Genomic DNA, 15,053 nt, shown 5'->3' on the forward strand with positions numbered 1-15,053 from the left:
ATTAAATTAAATTAAAAAAAAGTCACTATAAGCAAATCAAGATGGAATTCTAAAAATGTTAAAGTAACCAACAGGAAGGCAAGAAAACAGTAACAGAAGAACAAAAAATAGAGGAAACAAACAGAAAAAATAAAATGTCAGGCTTTAGACATATCAATAATTACCTTACAAATATATGGTCTAAATATACTAATTAAAAGGCAGAGAATGGCAGAGTGGATTAAAAAAACAACCCACCTCTCTGCTGATTACAAGAAACTCACTTCAAATTCAAGGATGTAGGTAGGTTCAAAGTAAAAGGATGGGGAAAGATACAACATGCAAACATTACTCAAAAAGAAGCAGAAGTGGCAAAGTGAGTCAGAAAGAGAAAAACAAACATTGTATATCAACACATATATGCAGAATATAGAAAAATGGTACAAATCAACCAGTCTGCTAGGCAGAAATAGAGACACAGGTGTAGAGAACACACATATGGACACTGAGTGGGGAAAGCAGGGAGGGTTGGGGGGGAATGAACTGGGAGACTGGGATACCAAAGTGTACACTCTAAATATATGCTGTTTATTGTCTGTTAGCTGTATCTCAATAAAAGTTCTTTAAAAAAAAGTGGCTATATTAACACCACATAAAGTAGACTTCAGAGCAAAGAAAATTATCAGAGATAAAATGGGGCATTACATAATGATAAAAGGATCAACCCACCAGGAAGACAAAACAACCCTAAAAGTGTACGCACCAAACAAGAGAATCTCAAAATTGATGGAGCAAAAACTGACAGAGCTAAAAAAAGAAACAGACACAGCCACAATTATACTGCGGATTTCAACACTCCTCCCCACGCCCCCCCACCCCCGCATTTCAGCAACAGAAAATCAGCAAGGATACAAAAGAACTCAACAACACCATTAACCAACATGATCTAACTGACCTATAGGGAATACTCCACCCAACAGTAACAGATGCATATTTTTCTCTAGTGCCCAAAGGACCATTCACTGAAACCACATCCTGGGCCATAAAACAAACCTCAACAAATTTTCTAAAAATTATATCATCCAGAGTATGTTTTCTGGTAACAACAGAATCAAACTAGAAATCAATAACAGTAAGAAAATCTCTAAACCCTTGGAAATTAAGTAGTACACTTCCAAATAATCTATGGGTCAAAAAGGAAATCTCAAAGAATATTTAAGATATTCAATACACAGAAGTGAGTGAAAGTGAAAATACAGCAAATCAAAATAAGTGGACTGCACCTAGCACAGTGTAGAGAGGAAAATATATACAACTAAATTCAATGTACAAAAAGAATTACACACCGTGACTAAAGGGGAGTTATATCCAGGTATGCAAGGCTAGCTCAATCTTTGAAAATCAATCACTGTATTCCACTATGTAAGAGGCTGAAGAACAAAAATCATGATCTCAACTGATACAGAAAATGCATCTGACAAACTCCAACAACCATTCATGATAAAAACATTCAAAAAGTTGGGACTTTATCAAAATTAAAACTTTTTGCTCTGTAAAAGACTCTTAGGATGCAAAGACAAGCTACAGAATGCAAAAAAAAATTTACAAACCACATATCTAAAAGATATAACTCCAAATTCAACAGTAAAAGACAATCCAAATAAAATAAAAGTAGGCAAAAGACATGAACCAACATGTACTTCCAAAGTGGACACAGACAGCAAGTATGTGCACGTGATATTGGTCAACATTAGCGGTCAGGGAAATAGAAACCAACACCACGATGAGCTATCCCTACAGACCCATCAGAATGGCCAAAAGGAAAAACAGTGATACCGCCAAATACCAAAGAAGATGCAAAAAAAAATTAGATCACTGATACACTGCTTGATGAGAATGCAAAATGGGCAAAGCAACTCCGGAAACTGTTTTTGGCAGTTTCCTATAAAATTCAACACACAACTACCACATCATCCAGCAAGTGCACCCTTGGGCACTTTTCCAGAGAAAGAAAACCTGTGTTCACACAAACACCTATACAAGAATGTGCACAACAACTTTATTTCTAATGGCCAAGTCTGGAAAGAACCCAGAGGTCTTCAATGGGTGAATGGGTAAGCCAACCATGGGACACGCACACTGCAGACTACTACTCAGCCACAAACAGGAACCAACTACCAAACACACACTCAGAGGAATCTTGAGGGAATTACGCTGAGTGAAAAAACCTTACACACTATAGGTTACATACTATATAATTCCATTTACATAACATTCTTAAAGTGATAAAACTACAGAAATGGAGATCAGATTAGTGCATGCTAGAGGTCAGGAGCTGCCGCCCTGCCAGCGCAGCAGGAGGCATCCGGAGGTGACAGAGCCCATCTGTGTGTTGACTCTGTCAACATCCATACGTGGGTTGTGAGCTTACACTGGAGTTTCACAAACGGTCACCACGGGGAGAACCTGGGTAAAGGGCACACAGGGTCTGTCTCCATTATTTCTTGCAAATGCAGGAAAACCTACAATTACCTCAAAACGAAGTGTTTGATTTTTTTTAAAAAGCTTTCAAATGAGTTGGCGTATGGGGTTACATCAAGTCTATACACCAAGACCAGACTAGCATCTACTCTTCCAACATCTGCCACCAACATTTCAGCAAAAAATATTTCCCTCTCTGGAGATGACACATGACCTAAAACTCATTCAACTAACACTGCCCTCTGACAATCTACTCAGTAATCTAGACACTAGCTGTTGCATTAACCTACACACAGGAGCATCTGTCTCGACAGTAATGAGTTAGACTGTGGAACTGACACAGGACAAAGTGACCAAGAGCACACTAGCGAGCGCCCAGAAACAGACCCACACACACAGAAAGTGTATCACAGAGGGGCACTGGGTGTATCCACTGAGATGAATTCACGACCCATGACCATGGCCCCAGTTTGAAAAATACTGACTTAGAGAAACTCTTACAGGGTTCAAGAGTGGCACAGTTTAACAGCAACAATGTTCCTTGTAGCTTGTTGTAATAGGAAAAAAAACTGTAAGCAATTCAAATGCCAGAACTGAGAAGCTGTAGGCTACTCCCACCCTGGTGTACTGAATACACAGCAGTCAAAACCTGCAGCTACAAGGAATACAGCTGAATCTCAGAGACACTGCTGAGTGGAAAGCACTCCCAGGTGATTACACACTGCACCATCCACTTTTTTAAAAGCTTTATGGGGGAAAACTATACACTTTAAAAGAGAAGGAAGCACACAAGATCAAGGAAGTAGTTACCTGGGTTTGGCAGGGGCGGGGGTCAAGGCAGGGCAGGAGAACCGGGGAGAAGCTGTAGGGACCGGCAGCAGTACTATGAAGTCCCCACTCTTGGAGCAAGGGTGTTTATCTCATTACCATCCTTTACAATTTAGAGATGTGAACTGCTTTGTATGTATCAAATTACAGGCAAATAGATAGTAAAGAAGAATCAATAACAGAGAACCCCATGATCAGTAATCTTTTAAAAAATCTTTTAGCAATGTTTTCCTGCTCATAATTTATAAAACCTGACAGGCTGAACCCACCCCATGATGACATGATGAGCTGGAAAAGGACAGGACTAGGTCAGGAAGGACACAAGCGTTCTAACCTCCACCGGTTCTGCTTCCCTGTCTGTACCGGAAGGCGCTGGAGTACACCTCTGGATCTCAAGTGGACTGCCGAAACACACTGATGTCTCAAAACTGGCTGTCAGGTGTGCCACACAAGTAACAACAGTGTAAGAAGCGAAGACCATGAAAAATTTACTATCCTCAAGAAGGAGCAGGCACAGTTCTCCCTGTCACCCCATCACTCGCAACACACCTGGGTCTGAACATGTTTTCTGAGAATTAACAGGGGTGGGCGAGTCCTGCCTAGCCTGAGTAATGTCTATGCAAGCGCCCCTCCCTCGAACACCACGGGCAGTCAGAAGAGAAACATAACAAAAGTCACTGAAGTACAGGAACTGTCTCTAAGATGATTTTTGGTCTAAACTTCTGATTTTTAGGCTCAAATGTTGAAGACATTATATATGGAGAGGTGCTCTGAGAGTATGTACATTAAATGCACACTGACATGCGTTTAAGAGACCTTCCAGAGAGTTCAACTGTGCTGACAAATGAGCACATGTGCCAGTCTAGTCTGGTCTGGTCTCAGAACATCATTAATGACAAAGGATGCTTGAAAGAAAGAGGCGGCTTAGCCAATGCACAAGCGCTCTGCGAACTGATTTCCTAACTCCCTAACAGCACGACCTGGACCTGGACCCAGACCCGGGCCCGGACTCGGGGCAGAGAGGCGACAGAGAGGCCTGGTGGAGAGGACACTCAGCTGCAATCAAGGAAAAGGAGGGGAAGGAGAAGGGAGCAGGTCTCGGCACTGCACCTACTGTGTGTCACGCTGCCCGGAGCTTTACACACCTTGTCACTTAAGCTCCACAACAGCCCTCCCTTTGCCAACTGGGACAACAGGCTCAGAGCGCTGACACCACCTGTAAGGCACCACGAGGTGCCACTTTTAGTTCTGGGCCACAAATCGAATGGTGGGAAATCTCCGCTTTTGCTACCTGGACAGATACCAGCGCTAACTGCAAGCTTTCATAAAATACGCTCTGGGTGAGAACTGGAATTTGCAAATACAAGGCTGAGTGTTTCGCAGGCCTCTCTGGAAGTTACTGACCATCACGCTCCACCAGGAGACGCGTTACAGCAGGAGCCGTGGGATTCGGAGGTGGTAGGGAGTTTTGGAAAAATCGTAAAAGTCCATTTCTAGACCTCAGAAAAAGAGAACAGAGCCCGAGGCTCTTCTATTCACTATCACCTGCTGGATCCCGTCCTGTGTGGTCACTTTTGGTGGCCGGAGGCAGGGCTGGCAAGTGCACAACACCAGTAGCCAGAAGACCTCCGCCTTGATTCATCCTCCTCTCTAGTAAGCTGGGTACCCTCACGAAGTACTTAATCGCTCTGCTTCCAAGCATCCTCTTACCCTAAAGAGGTAATCCTATTTCCCCTACCGCGTAAGCTAACGGCTTATTGAAAGGCCCAAGGCCAGAAGAACACATTTCCACCAGGACAGGGACACAGACAGCCGGGCACCTCGTATTACACTGCATTTGCTGAATGAATAAAAGACTGAATGGACTCTGGCGTTCTTATTTATAAAAAGCAGAATGGGTAACCACCTGCCTTCCCCCAGCTGGTTCAGATGGGATGACAAGTGGAAAAAGTTTACCAAGAGATGATACAACTGTTTCACTACTTAACAAAAACATCACCTCCAGAGGGGATGTTATAAGGAATCTCACACCCAGCACAGTTAAGTGAGAAACCCAGGCTAACAACCTCACATCATTTTCATAGCCAGTGGGGCATTTGGTCCACAGACAACCTTGAAAAGTTCAAATCCCCTGATGAGTGACTCTGACCAAATCACTTCATCATTCCTTCTGAGCCTTGGTTTCCTCATCTGTAAAATAACAATGTGCTCCATCTGTTTGCTCCTCCAAATCCACTCCACCCTCTCTCCTCCCTGTCCTGGGACCCACCGTGTGGACCACATCGATGGGCTCTCTGGCTCTCTGGCTCTCTTGCTTCCAGCCGGGTTTGCCCAGCAGAAGGCACCAGCAGACTGTCTGGAGAAAGAGAGAGAGCAGGCAGGCAGGCAGGTCAGGGTCCTTCTTCTCCACTCCAATCCCTGATGGGAAACTGGGGCTGCACCCGTGGAACAAATGTCTCAACTTCTCTCAGATGCTCTCTCCACAACTCTTTGGAAAACCAGTCACTCCCATCACCTTTTCAGACCTAAAGGTTGACATCCAAAGGCCCTGCTGTTACTAGCCCTGGGGTACGCAGCCTTGACGCCTGATTTCCCCGCCCTATTTATACACAGTAATCCCTTCATCCACCTTTCCTCAAACCTTCCTAATTTGAATGAGCCACCTGTTTCCTGCTGGGATCCTGGATTACACAGGAGATACCACCACCTGTATCCCATAAGGGTACAGATCAGAAATCACGTAGCCACGAGTGATTTAATCACCGGGGCTTTAAGTACCACTATATCAATTCTACCTGCGAGAATCGTTTCTCCCAATTTACACATGAGAAAGCCGAAGCTCAAAAACTTTAAGAAACGGGCCCGAGTGCACGCAGGTGTGGAAGAGCTAGAACTGGGGCCTTAGTCTCCAGACGCTGAAATCCCTCCCTTCTCATTTTCGTTACCACCGTCATGGTCACTAGTTTCCCTAACACGCCATGGCTCATCATCGCCGTCATTCCTACAGGCAAATAACTCTCTTTTAGGAACAGAATTCTATTTCTAGCTGGACACAGCTGAACGGTGTGGCTAAGAGCTGGAGTTCTGGAGTCGATTCAAAGTCCAAAGCCTGACTCGCCACTTGAACGAAGTGCAATCTTGAGCAAGAGAATTCCCTCCACCAGGAGCTTCAGTTTCCTCCCATAAAATACACTACTTCCTCCACCGGGTTCTTGCGAGGGTTCAATGGGACAACGGTTGCAAAGCACCTGGCGAGCAGTAAGCGCTCGAAGGACGGGAGCCGCGCTGATGAATTGCAGTTTGGCGACCTTATTACCGCCGGGGACTAGGGAGGCGGGCCAGGGCCTGGGAACCTGAGGGAAGGAGCCCGCCGCCCACCCCCACACCCACCTGCTCCTCCAGCCGCTCAATCTCCAGCTGGTTCTTCTCCTCCTCTTCGTCGTACTCCCACTCGTACTCCCCGGGGGAGCTCTCGGCGGAGGAAGCCATGGCGTACTCCTCATCTCCATCGCTCTCACTCACGCCTTCCTCCTGCTGCTCCCACTCCGGCCCCACGGTCTTGTACGTCGCGGCGGCCACGGCCCGCGAGAACACCTTCCTCCTAGTCCTAGCCGCCTTAGCCTCCTCCTCCTCTCCCTCGGCCTTGGGCCCGGCCTTGGGCTCAGCCTCCGCTTCCGAAGCCGATGCTGCGGCCGCCGTCGCCATCTTGCGCTTTCCGAGACTCCCGGGTCCTCACTGGGCCGCCGAAGACCCTCTGGAGTAGGGGCTGCCCGCAGCGTGCGCCTGATCAAAACCCCGCTCTCCTGCCACCGAGAGAGCAACTGTGAGCCTCGGATGACGGCGAAATCTCGAAATACCCGGAATTCATGTTCTTTTTAATATACTTTTAAATATACTTTTAATAGTTCTCGTCAGAGAAAAAAAACTAACAGGGCATGTGTTCCGCCACAACTTCGGACATAAGTTGGGTCCTTAGACAGGAAGTGGAAGCCAAAGAGGAAGTCAAGGAGGGAACGTGATGGTTGTCATGAAGGGTTTGGCGCCATCTTGAGAAGGTCTAAATGATTCTTGGAATAAATTCCTCCCTTACCGCCTCTTCTGACCTGGCGCGTAGTTCAGTCGCCCCAGCAACTGAGCCTCAAACACAGAGAAAAGTCCAGGTTCTCGGGGGAAGGGTCGATTGCACCATTCATGAGAAAAACGCACTTCCCAAGGAGATTCCTCCCCTTTATGTAATGCCTGATGCCCAGCAGTTAAATACACGTGTGAGTTTTCTGGTTTTCGAGGATCACATTCTGCAAACCAGTATTAATAAATTACATTAGTGAACATGTACTTGGAATATCTTCATTGCCATGTCTTGTCATAGAAATTGTGACAGTTTGCTTTTCTATAGAAATAGAGATATAAACATACACTTCTTAAAAGTATTCGTTTCTTTAAGCTTCCCATTTTGGGGGGTAGGAAAGCCTTGGTGTGTCTGTCTATCACCTTTCTCCCTCAGCAAGTTTAATTACGTTAGAAATCATGTCTGTTTTTCTTTTCGGTGGGTTCCAAAGCGCCCTGACAGAAAGATGCTCAACACATATTTTCTCAGTGGATGAAAGAATTGTCCTTGAATTAGTACAAAAGAGAAAACCGAGGTTTAGAAAGACGCTGTCATTCACCTTGGATCACACAGCCAGTTAGGAGCAGAAAAGGGATTCTAACTGAGGATTGTTGAAGTTTAAATCCCAACTGAGTCTAACGCTCTGGGCAACCTAGGACAAGTTACTAAACCACTCTGATCCTCAACTTCCTAAGCTGCAAAATAGGGCTAAGAAAGGTGGACTAGGTTGATCCTCTGCGCGTTCCGGCGGTGGGCTTTGTGAACGCGAACTTGGGTCCACAATTCTAGCCCCAGACCCCTCAGATCCAGAACCCAGCGCGGAGGACAAACCCTCCTGAGACTCCAGACCTTGGGGCTCCTCGCCCAATCCGCCCGGCAGGGGCGTAGTCAAGGCGGGACCAAAGCGCTCACACGTGCGCGGAGCGGGAGGGCGCAGGCGCGAAGTCGCCGGGACGTTAGAGGGCGCGCGCTCCCAGCCGGGAGCCGACTCGCTCGCGCGCCCCGCCGCTCGGTCTCGCGCTCGACCTGCGCAGGCGCCAGCCCGCAAGATGGCGGCGGCTGGAGCTGGCCGTCTGAGGCGGGCGGCGTCGGCCCTGCTACTCCGGGCCCCGCGCCTGCCGGCCAGGGAGCTGTCAGCTCCGGCTCGCCTCTATCACAAGAAGGTAGGGGCGGGCGGGAGCGGACGAGGGGCCCGCAGCGGCCGGGGGTGGGGGGCCGGAAGTGCGAGGACGAGCCAGAGGACTCAGGCGTCCTAGCGGAGGCCCGGCCTATAAGGAGGAGTGGCCGCCGGGCTCCGCGGGGCCCGGGAACCCGCACTGCGGCCCAGGGTACCGGCCGCCCCCGGCCCCGATGGAGGGGGCACGCGTCTGCCTGGACTAGTTTCCCCTGGCTGCGCAGGGGCACTACCCGCGTCTGCAACAAGAATGACAGCTCCCGCTCATCTAGTGGCCGCTGCCCGTGGGCCCGGCTGCTGGCTGCGATCTCGTGCATCCAGCCTTCAGACCCCACCAACAGCCCGGGACGCAGGGTCCTGCTGTGACCTGCCAGCCCGACACGCAGCGGCGCGGGGTCCGGCTTCAGCCACGGCCACTGCCCTGGCCAGGTGACCTGGGGCAAGTCAGCGCCCTGTGCTGGACCCGTTTCCCCACGTGTCAGATGGGGTCTTAGCAGCGCCCCCCCGTACATGCCCGGCACGTGCAGGCCACTTGGGGTGATGTTCCTGTCGCAGGAGCTCAGAGCCTCCGAGTGGAGACGGACATGTAACCAACAGTCACAATGTTTTTATTTTTGTTTTGTTTGTTTTTTTTTGTCTGGGGTGGTGGTGAGCTGTGAGTAGAGAGAGGGGCGTAGTTTGCAGCCCTTACCTTCCGGGGGTGTAAAGGAGACTCTCTCACTGGGGAACCGGTTAACTAAAGAATGCGGTAAATCAACCCAGGGCAGAAAGTCCAGATTGGATATTATCTTGTAGGTCCTTGGGCTTGGGAGTCAAACTCCGTGGTCGGATAGGTGGGGCAGGGGGCTAAAAGATGGGGATGCTTACTGCTAACTGGGAGACAAACCTTTTCAAGGTTTTGAAAGCCTTCCGTGTGCCAGCTCGAACAGATGTTTATTCTGTTCTGGCTTGTGCGCGTTTGCCCACTGACCTCACTCCTGCCCGACCCAGGGCTGCGTGTTGTTGACAGTACACGCGGAATGAATTGGCGCGCGCAAGCCTTTCCGTCACCGGGGTGCGCTGCTGCACCAGAGAAATTTCAGGGACCCGCAACATAGTAACGAGATCGTAATGGACCTATTCCACAGCCTTGTTCCTCCTGTAGCATTCTCTTTAAAGCTTCTGAGAAACCCTTCCATTTCTGGACCATACTTATTTTTAGGATTTTCAAACAGCAATCCTTATCCTTTGAGAATGGATTTCCTTTGGATATTACAAAAAAAATGCTGTTTGAGCCCAAGTCTGGTGCCTTGGGGTGGTTAAAGTTCAGGTAATTATTTGCGGTTCAGAGTCCTGCGAGTTAAGACAGGATTTTGCTGATTCTTCTCCAGTATCTCAAATCTCTGAATCCCTACCCAGGTGAAATGTGGCATTTAGGGGTGCCCTGCCAGGTTCAGCTTGCTGACTTTGAGGAGCTTGCCATCAAAGTCGGGAGGACCCACAGCAGAAAAGAGTGATTGTGATTTCTCTTCACCCTCTCGTTTCAGGTTGTTGATCATTATGAAAATCCCCGGAATGTGGGGTCCCTTGATAAGACATCTAAAAATGTTGGAACTGGATTGGTGGGGGCTCCAGCGTGTGGGGATGTCATGAAATTACAGGTACCCCTGGTTTCCATCTTTACTGGTCGTGACAGTGACCCCTTTGCTTGACCAGTGCTCCGTAGTTCACAGTTAGCGTTTACATGTACCGCATCGCATCTGGTCCCCATCTCAGTTCCTATGAGGTAGGACAAGTCAGTGTTATAAATGATTCAAGCAGGGGCTGAGTCCTAGTCATGCTAGTAAACTACGCTGACCCTTTCTGACACAGTAAACTGATCTCACTTTTGTACTCACTGAATCAGCCTAAATTCCAACTTCAGCTAAGTAAGATCTTTTGTGAATTTCACCAATCACAGGAAAACCACAACCGTGCAGTTAGCAATCCCCAAAGAGACAGGAAACGCAATAAATCAAACCTCCCCCACGTTGGAGACGACATGCAGGTAGTGCCTGGCCCTGCGGATAAACCGTAGCTTTCTCCACACCTCCTTCGTCACTGTGGTGGGCACCCTGCCAGAGGGCTTCATGCCTATCTTGGGAAACAGAAACAAGGCAGGAGAGAACCACTACTTGTAGTTTGGTGCCGAAGGAAAAAGCATTAACCAGAGACCTTTATTGCAGACTCTCCCAGTGTTTAAAGATGCACATTGACCCAGCAACTGGGAGGAGAACCTCATAGCCAAAAATCAGGCTAGGGTTGGGGTTAGGAAGAGGCATATTTTTGGTTGATCTTTACCAGCGAGGCCTGTATAATTCTGTACCATTGTTCCTCCTTTTAACTTTTCATCACTGAGCTCTTTGAAACAGTGGAAACGCAGTAATTAATGCCCAAACATTTAAGTGTGAAAGCAGGACTAAGCTCTTAGGGAGCGCCCCGGTGGGCCTCCAAGAGCACCAGGTTCTACAGGGCGGCACCAGATCTGCTGCTACCTCCTTCCTCTTTTCTAGATTCAAGTGGATGAAAAGGGGAAGATCGTGGATGCCAGGTTTAAGACATTTGGCTGTGGTTCTGCTATCGCCTCCAGCTCGTTAGCCACCGAATGGGTAAAGGGGAAGACGGTAAGGTTTTTGCAGATTAGAATTAAATCACATTCCCCACAAACCTGGCTCTCGGTTAAGGGAAAGGCCTAGTTAGTGTTAACAAACAAACAAAAACCTATCATTTTTTCCCAAAGAGTCTAAGAACTCTCTTTTTAATTTTGCTTATCCAGATTTTTATTAAATTCTTCTCCACATTGGAAATTATGGATAATTTTAAGTGTTTTTTAGTTGGAGGTTTTTTGTTGTTTTTATCTGTTTGGGGGTTTTAGTGGTGTTCTGTTTTTAACTAAATTGAAAAAAGAGCCTCACTTCCCCCTCTAACACAATAGAAGTGAAATCTTTGGCTTTTTTCAAGGCCGCTGATGTTACCAGTTCTTAGAAGTCTGAGTCTGGGGGGTGGCAGCATTGTCGTTTTGTTTATTTCCTCCCTTGTGTTGAGGAAGGAAGGACTGCGGGTGGCTCACAAGAATTCACGAAACAACAATCAGCCTTTCTCAGATCCCATCGTGGTTAAAACCTCTCAGACAAGCCAGCCTGCTGGTGCTCATCTTTGCAGCCCCAAGGGCCCAGGTTCAGGGAGCTGAGTCACAGAGGCCTGTGCCAGGCCACGTGCCGCCGGCTCCCTCTGGCTCAGCGCCTCCTGGCCGGCAAGCTCCTCAGGGCCCAGGAAGCAGAGGCCTAACCTGTTCTGGCCGGAAGTGGCTGTGAAGTGATTTGTCCAGAACTATCCTCAAGGAAGGAGGAAATGAGATGGGGTGCCTGTGTTCCCAGGGCCTGGCTCTGCAGGTGCCGTGAATATGATCGGAAAGTGGGGAGAGGGCCTTTCTCTAATCTTGAGAGCCTCGCATGTGAGTTTCCAGGAACAGAATTTGAAGCTTAATTCAGTGGAGTTAGTGGACTTGGGAGACGGGTGCAGGCCGGGAAATCTGGCTGTTAAGGCAGCAGGGCTCCGTTCCACACAGGCCTGCCTCCTTTTATGCCCTCAGGCTCCCAACAAACCCCCGGCATCCTTCTCAGTCCGCCTGGAGTAGAAAGGTTCTCCTTGGGGCAGGGGATGAGCCCCAAGAGCTCACCTCCCAGGAGCTGACTGTGCTCTGGCCCGCTGCCGGCCTAGGTGCCGCCCCTTCCACCTCCCTGATGCCATCCACGCTTAGAGTTGATGGGATTTATTCTGAACATTTAGTATAAGGACAGCAGAGAAGCTGATAGTCACAAAACCAGTGAAGGAAATCACTGCCTTTTAAAAAAAGGCTTGAGTCGCTGGCCTTAAGCGGATGCCTCAGAGACCCCTCCGGGGTCTGCTCCCGGCTCCTGGCAGCGTCTTAGCAGACCTGACTCACCCCAGCCGAACAGTGCAGGTGTGTACGCTTCGTACTTGAGGAGCCCAGCTGCAGCCTGAATGTGGAAGTGGGAGTCCTCCGTTCAGGGTTATTAAATGGAAATCGTCCCCTGACACCCTATCGTGGGGGCCTCTTTGGCCTTTTTTTATTTTCTGTCCCACCAGACAAAGCATCACTAAAACTGCCCATCTGTCCCGTTTGCCTCTCAGGTGGAGGAAGCCTTGACCATCAAAAACACGGACATCGCCAAGGAGCTGTGCCTCCCACCTGTGAAACTGCACTGCTCCAGTAAGCGTCGCCTCCAGGATGCTGGCGGGCTCAGACAGCGGGGGTAGTTTGTAGTGGCATCCACTTGATCTGTGGCAGGGGAATGGCGAGTCCTTTTGGGTCGTGGTGTCCGCCTTTATAACCTCCGAGGGTTAGAGCTTGTGCCATCCGTCTTCACGACCTCCAGTGGGTTGGAGCCCCAGGGTCTCACTGCCGTCTCCAGGGGAGTCCTGCAGGGGTGGTGTGGGCCGGGCATCGTGCCGAGCGCGTCGTGGCCTCACTGCTAACCCTCAGGAAACGTCCTCCAGTCCCCAGCAGGTGTCATTACCTCTCCCCCTCACAGAGGAGGAAACGGGGGCCCAGGTTAAAGCACCCCAGTCACACAGCTCCTCAGTGGGAGGGCCAGAGTCCAAACCCCAGTCTTTGATTCCAGAATCTGTGCTGTTCCCACCCTGCTGTGGTGAAGTTGGGACCAGTAAAGGAGAAAAAGCGGCTTCCACCATAATCCTGTTTGTTGTGCGTTTCCTCGCTTGCTTTCCAGATGCTGTCACTGTCGGGGTCTGCATCTGTGGACATGAAATGACAGTTGTGCAATATCCCCCTCTCTTCACTTTCCTCAGAGAAAGCCCAGATGCCTTAAGGCTTATAGTTGGCTTTCCAGTTCAGTCTAAAGCTTTTTAAATCTCAACCTTCTAGGGGAAGGAGGGAATGGGAAACAGTAGCCTTCACTTATTGATGGAGGTTGACTGACCAAATCAGTTAAAAATCAGCAGAGAGCCAGGCCTCCTGCCAGGGTAGGACTCGCAGGAGAAGTGAGTGCCAGGGCAGGGATGGAGGTCTGTTGACACCCGGGTTCTTTCCACTTGCGCTGAAACTGCAGGTACCGAGGAATAAGGGCCGCAGCTTGTCAGCATTTTCACATGGTTCCGGAGGAACCCCCGCCTTTTCATTAGGCCTTCCTAGGTACCGACAGCTTCAGCCAGCGCGCTCTGCAGCCATTCCAGCTCTCCGTGTTTATCTTCCCCAAAGCCTCCCTTTTCATATCGGCTCCAAAACAAAAGTTCCCAAGTGCGAGACGGCCCGCAAATGCCATCCCATCCACAAACTGGCACGGCCTGCGCCCCACCTGCCAGCGTCGCCAGTGTCCACGCTTTTATCCTGACTGCTGTGCGGGCAGCTGAGGACGAACATTTGTTGTGTCCCTCCTGTGTGTCAGACACTTGACGTATAAAGCCCTCACCCTGTCCCAGCAGGAAAACATGATTGTCCAGGAGGCTAAGGGACTAACCTAGAATCTCGGGTATTTGCCCCCCAGCCTGTCCCTAGAGCCGCCCCTCAGGAAGGATCCGGCTCAGGCGACAGCCTTCGGCCGGCGGGGCTCACTCCGTGCCCAGCCGCCCGCTGAGGTGGCTGTTAAGCCCATCCCAGCACCGCTGCCTCAGCTCTTAAAGATTCTCTCCCTACGACTGTTGCTGCAAATCCTAGAAACTTTGGCTTTCTTTCGTTCTCTTCCTTCCAGTGCTGGCCGAAGATGCCATCAAGGCCGCCCTGGCTGATTATAAACTGAAACAACAACCCAAGAAAGCAGAGGCCGAGAAGAAATGAGCCCCCGGCAAAGCCTCCTGCAGGTCTCACAGGCTGCTTGCCCCCTCACCGTGCAGTCACGTAGCTGTTCAGAAGCCCTTGCACTACAATAAAAGCGCGGTGAGATCCACACAGCATTTGTCATCACGGTGTAACTCTAATACAAGCAAAATACACAGTCTAGTTCTGAATCCTGTGGCTTCTCACTTTCATCGCCTTAACCGAGTGTATGTCTATTTCACATTGTGCATATGGCCTCAAAACTGAAATCGATAGTTAAGTCTCAGGTTTGGGTACTCGTGAAGTGCACAAATATCTAACTTTCCCTGAATCTATTGCGGGGAAGATTACCAGTCGAATGCCTTGGTAAGATTATATGGTAGGACCAAGTATTGTACATAAAACAGATTTGCATATATGTAATAAAGGAATGTAAGACAGTGTTTGTCTCTGGTAAGCCTCGTCTCTAGGGTCCCCCACCTCACAGGGCAGTCCTCAGCCCCTTGGGGTTTGTTCACATACTGGACGGTGATGACACGTAGCTTTTGGAGCGCACTGGGCGGTGAAGACCCCGCACGGAGATTTTTTTCAAAGCCAGCTGTCACTAATGTTTTCTAAAACAAGGAGGAAGATGAAAGGAGCTGGCCTTCACTTTTCATTCTTTACAA

The 15,053-nt window shown here is 49.2% G+C and overlaps 2 protein-coding genes across 8 annotated transcripts in view; one reads left to right on the plus strand and one right to left on the minus strand.

The window, feature by feature from the left end:
• Nucleotides 1–7,006, minus strand: part of SART3 (spliceosome associated factor 3, U4/U6 recycling protein) — a 56,205-nt gene extending 49,199 nt beyond the window's left edge. For 6 of the 7 annotated variants that reach the window (XR_009055061.1, XM_057744969.1, XM_057744967.1 and 3 more), the window contains exon 1: nucleotides 6,679–7,002. Coding sequence is in view for 6 of the 7 variants with exons in the window: in XM_057744969.1 (XP_057600952.1) it covers nucleotides 6,679–6,993 (315 nt within the window). In the remaining variant the exon portion in view is untranslated. Of the gene's footprint in view, nucleotides 1–6,678 lie in introns of all 7 variants that reach the window. The other variant, XM_057744971.1, reaches the window with a different exon arrangement.
• Nucleotides 7,007–8,294: 1,288 nt separating this feature from the next.
• ISCU (iron-sulfur cluster assembly enzyme) lies at nucleotides 8,295–14,784 on the plus strand. Its single transcript, XM_057746995.1, has 5 exons — nucleotides 8,295–8,559; nucleotides 10,097–10,210; nucleotides 11,102–11,212; nucleotides 12,744–12,822; nucleotides 14,321–14,784. Exons 1-5 carry the CDS (start codon nucleotides 8,446–8,448, stop codon nucleotides 14,404–14,406), a joined length of 504 nt encoding a protein of 167 aa, XP_057602978.1. The 5' UTR covers nucleotides 8,295–8,445; the 3' UTR covers nucleotides 14,407–14,784.
• Nucleotides 14,785–15,053: the final 269 nt, after the last annotated feature.

The sequence above is a fragment of the Hippopotamus amphibius genome, chromosome 8 (assembly GCF_030028045.1).
Source record: "Hippopotamus amphibius kiboko isolate mHipAmp2 chromosome 8, mHipAmp2.hap2, whole genome shotgun sequence".
NCBI lineage: Eukaryota > Metazoa > Chordata > Mammalia > Artiodactyla > Hippopotamidae > Hippopotamus > Hippopotamus amphibius.

Bases quoted from the DNA above. Each gene is read 5' to 3' on its own strand.
- ISCU (XM_057746995.1), top strand. From the start codon at position 8,446: ATGGCGGCGGCTGGAGCTGGCCGTCTGAGGCGGGCGGCGTCGGCCCTG. The intron at 8,560-10,096 runs GTAGGGGCGGGC...CTCTCGTTTCAG, and splicing joins CTCGCCTCTATCACAAGAAG to GTTGTTGATCATTATGAAAA. The intron at 11,213-12,743 runs GTAAGGTTTTTG...TTTGCCTCTCAG, and splicing joins AATGGGTAAAGGGGAAGACG to GTGGAGGAAGCCTTGACCAT.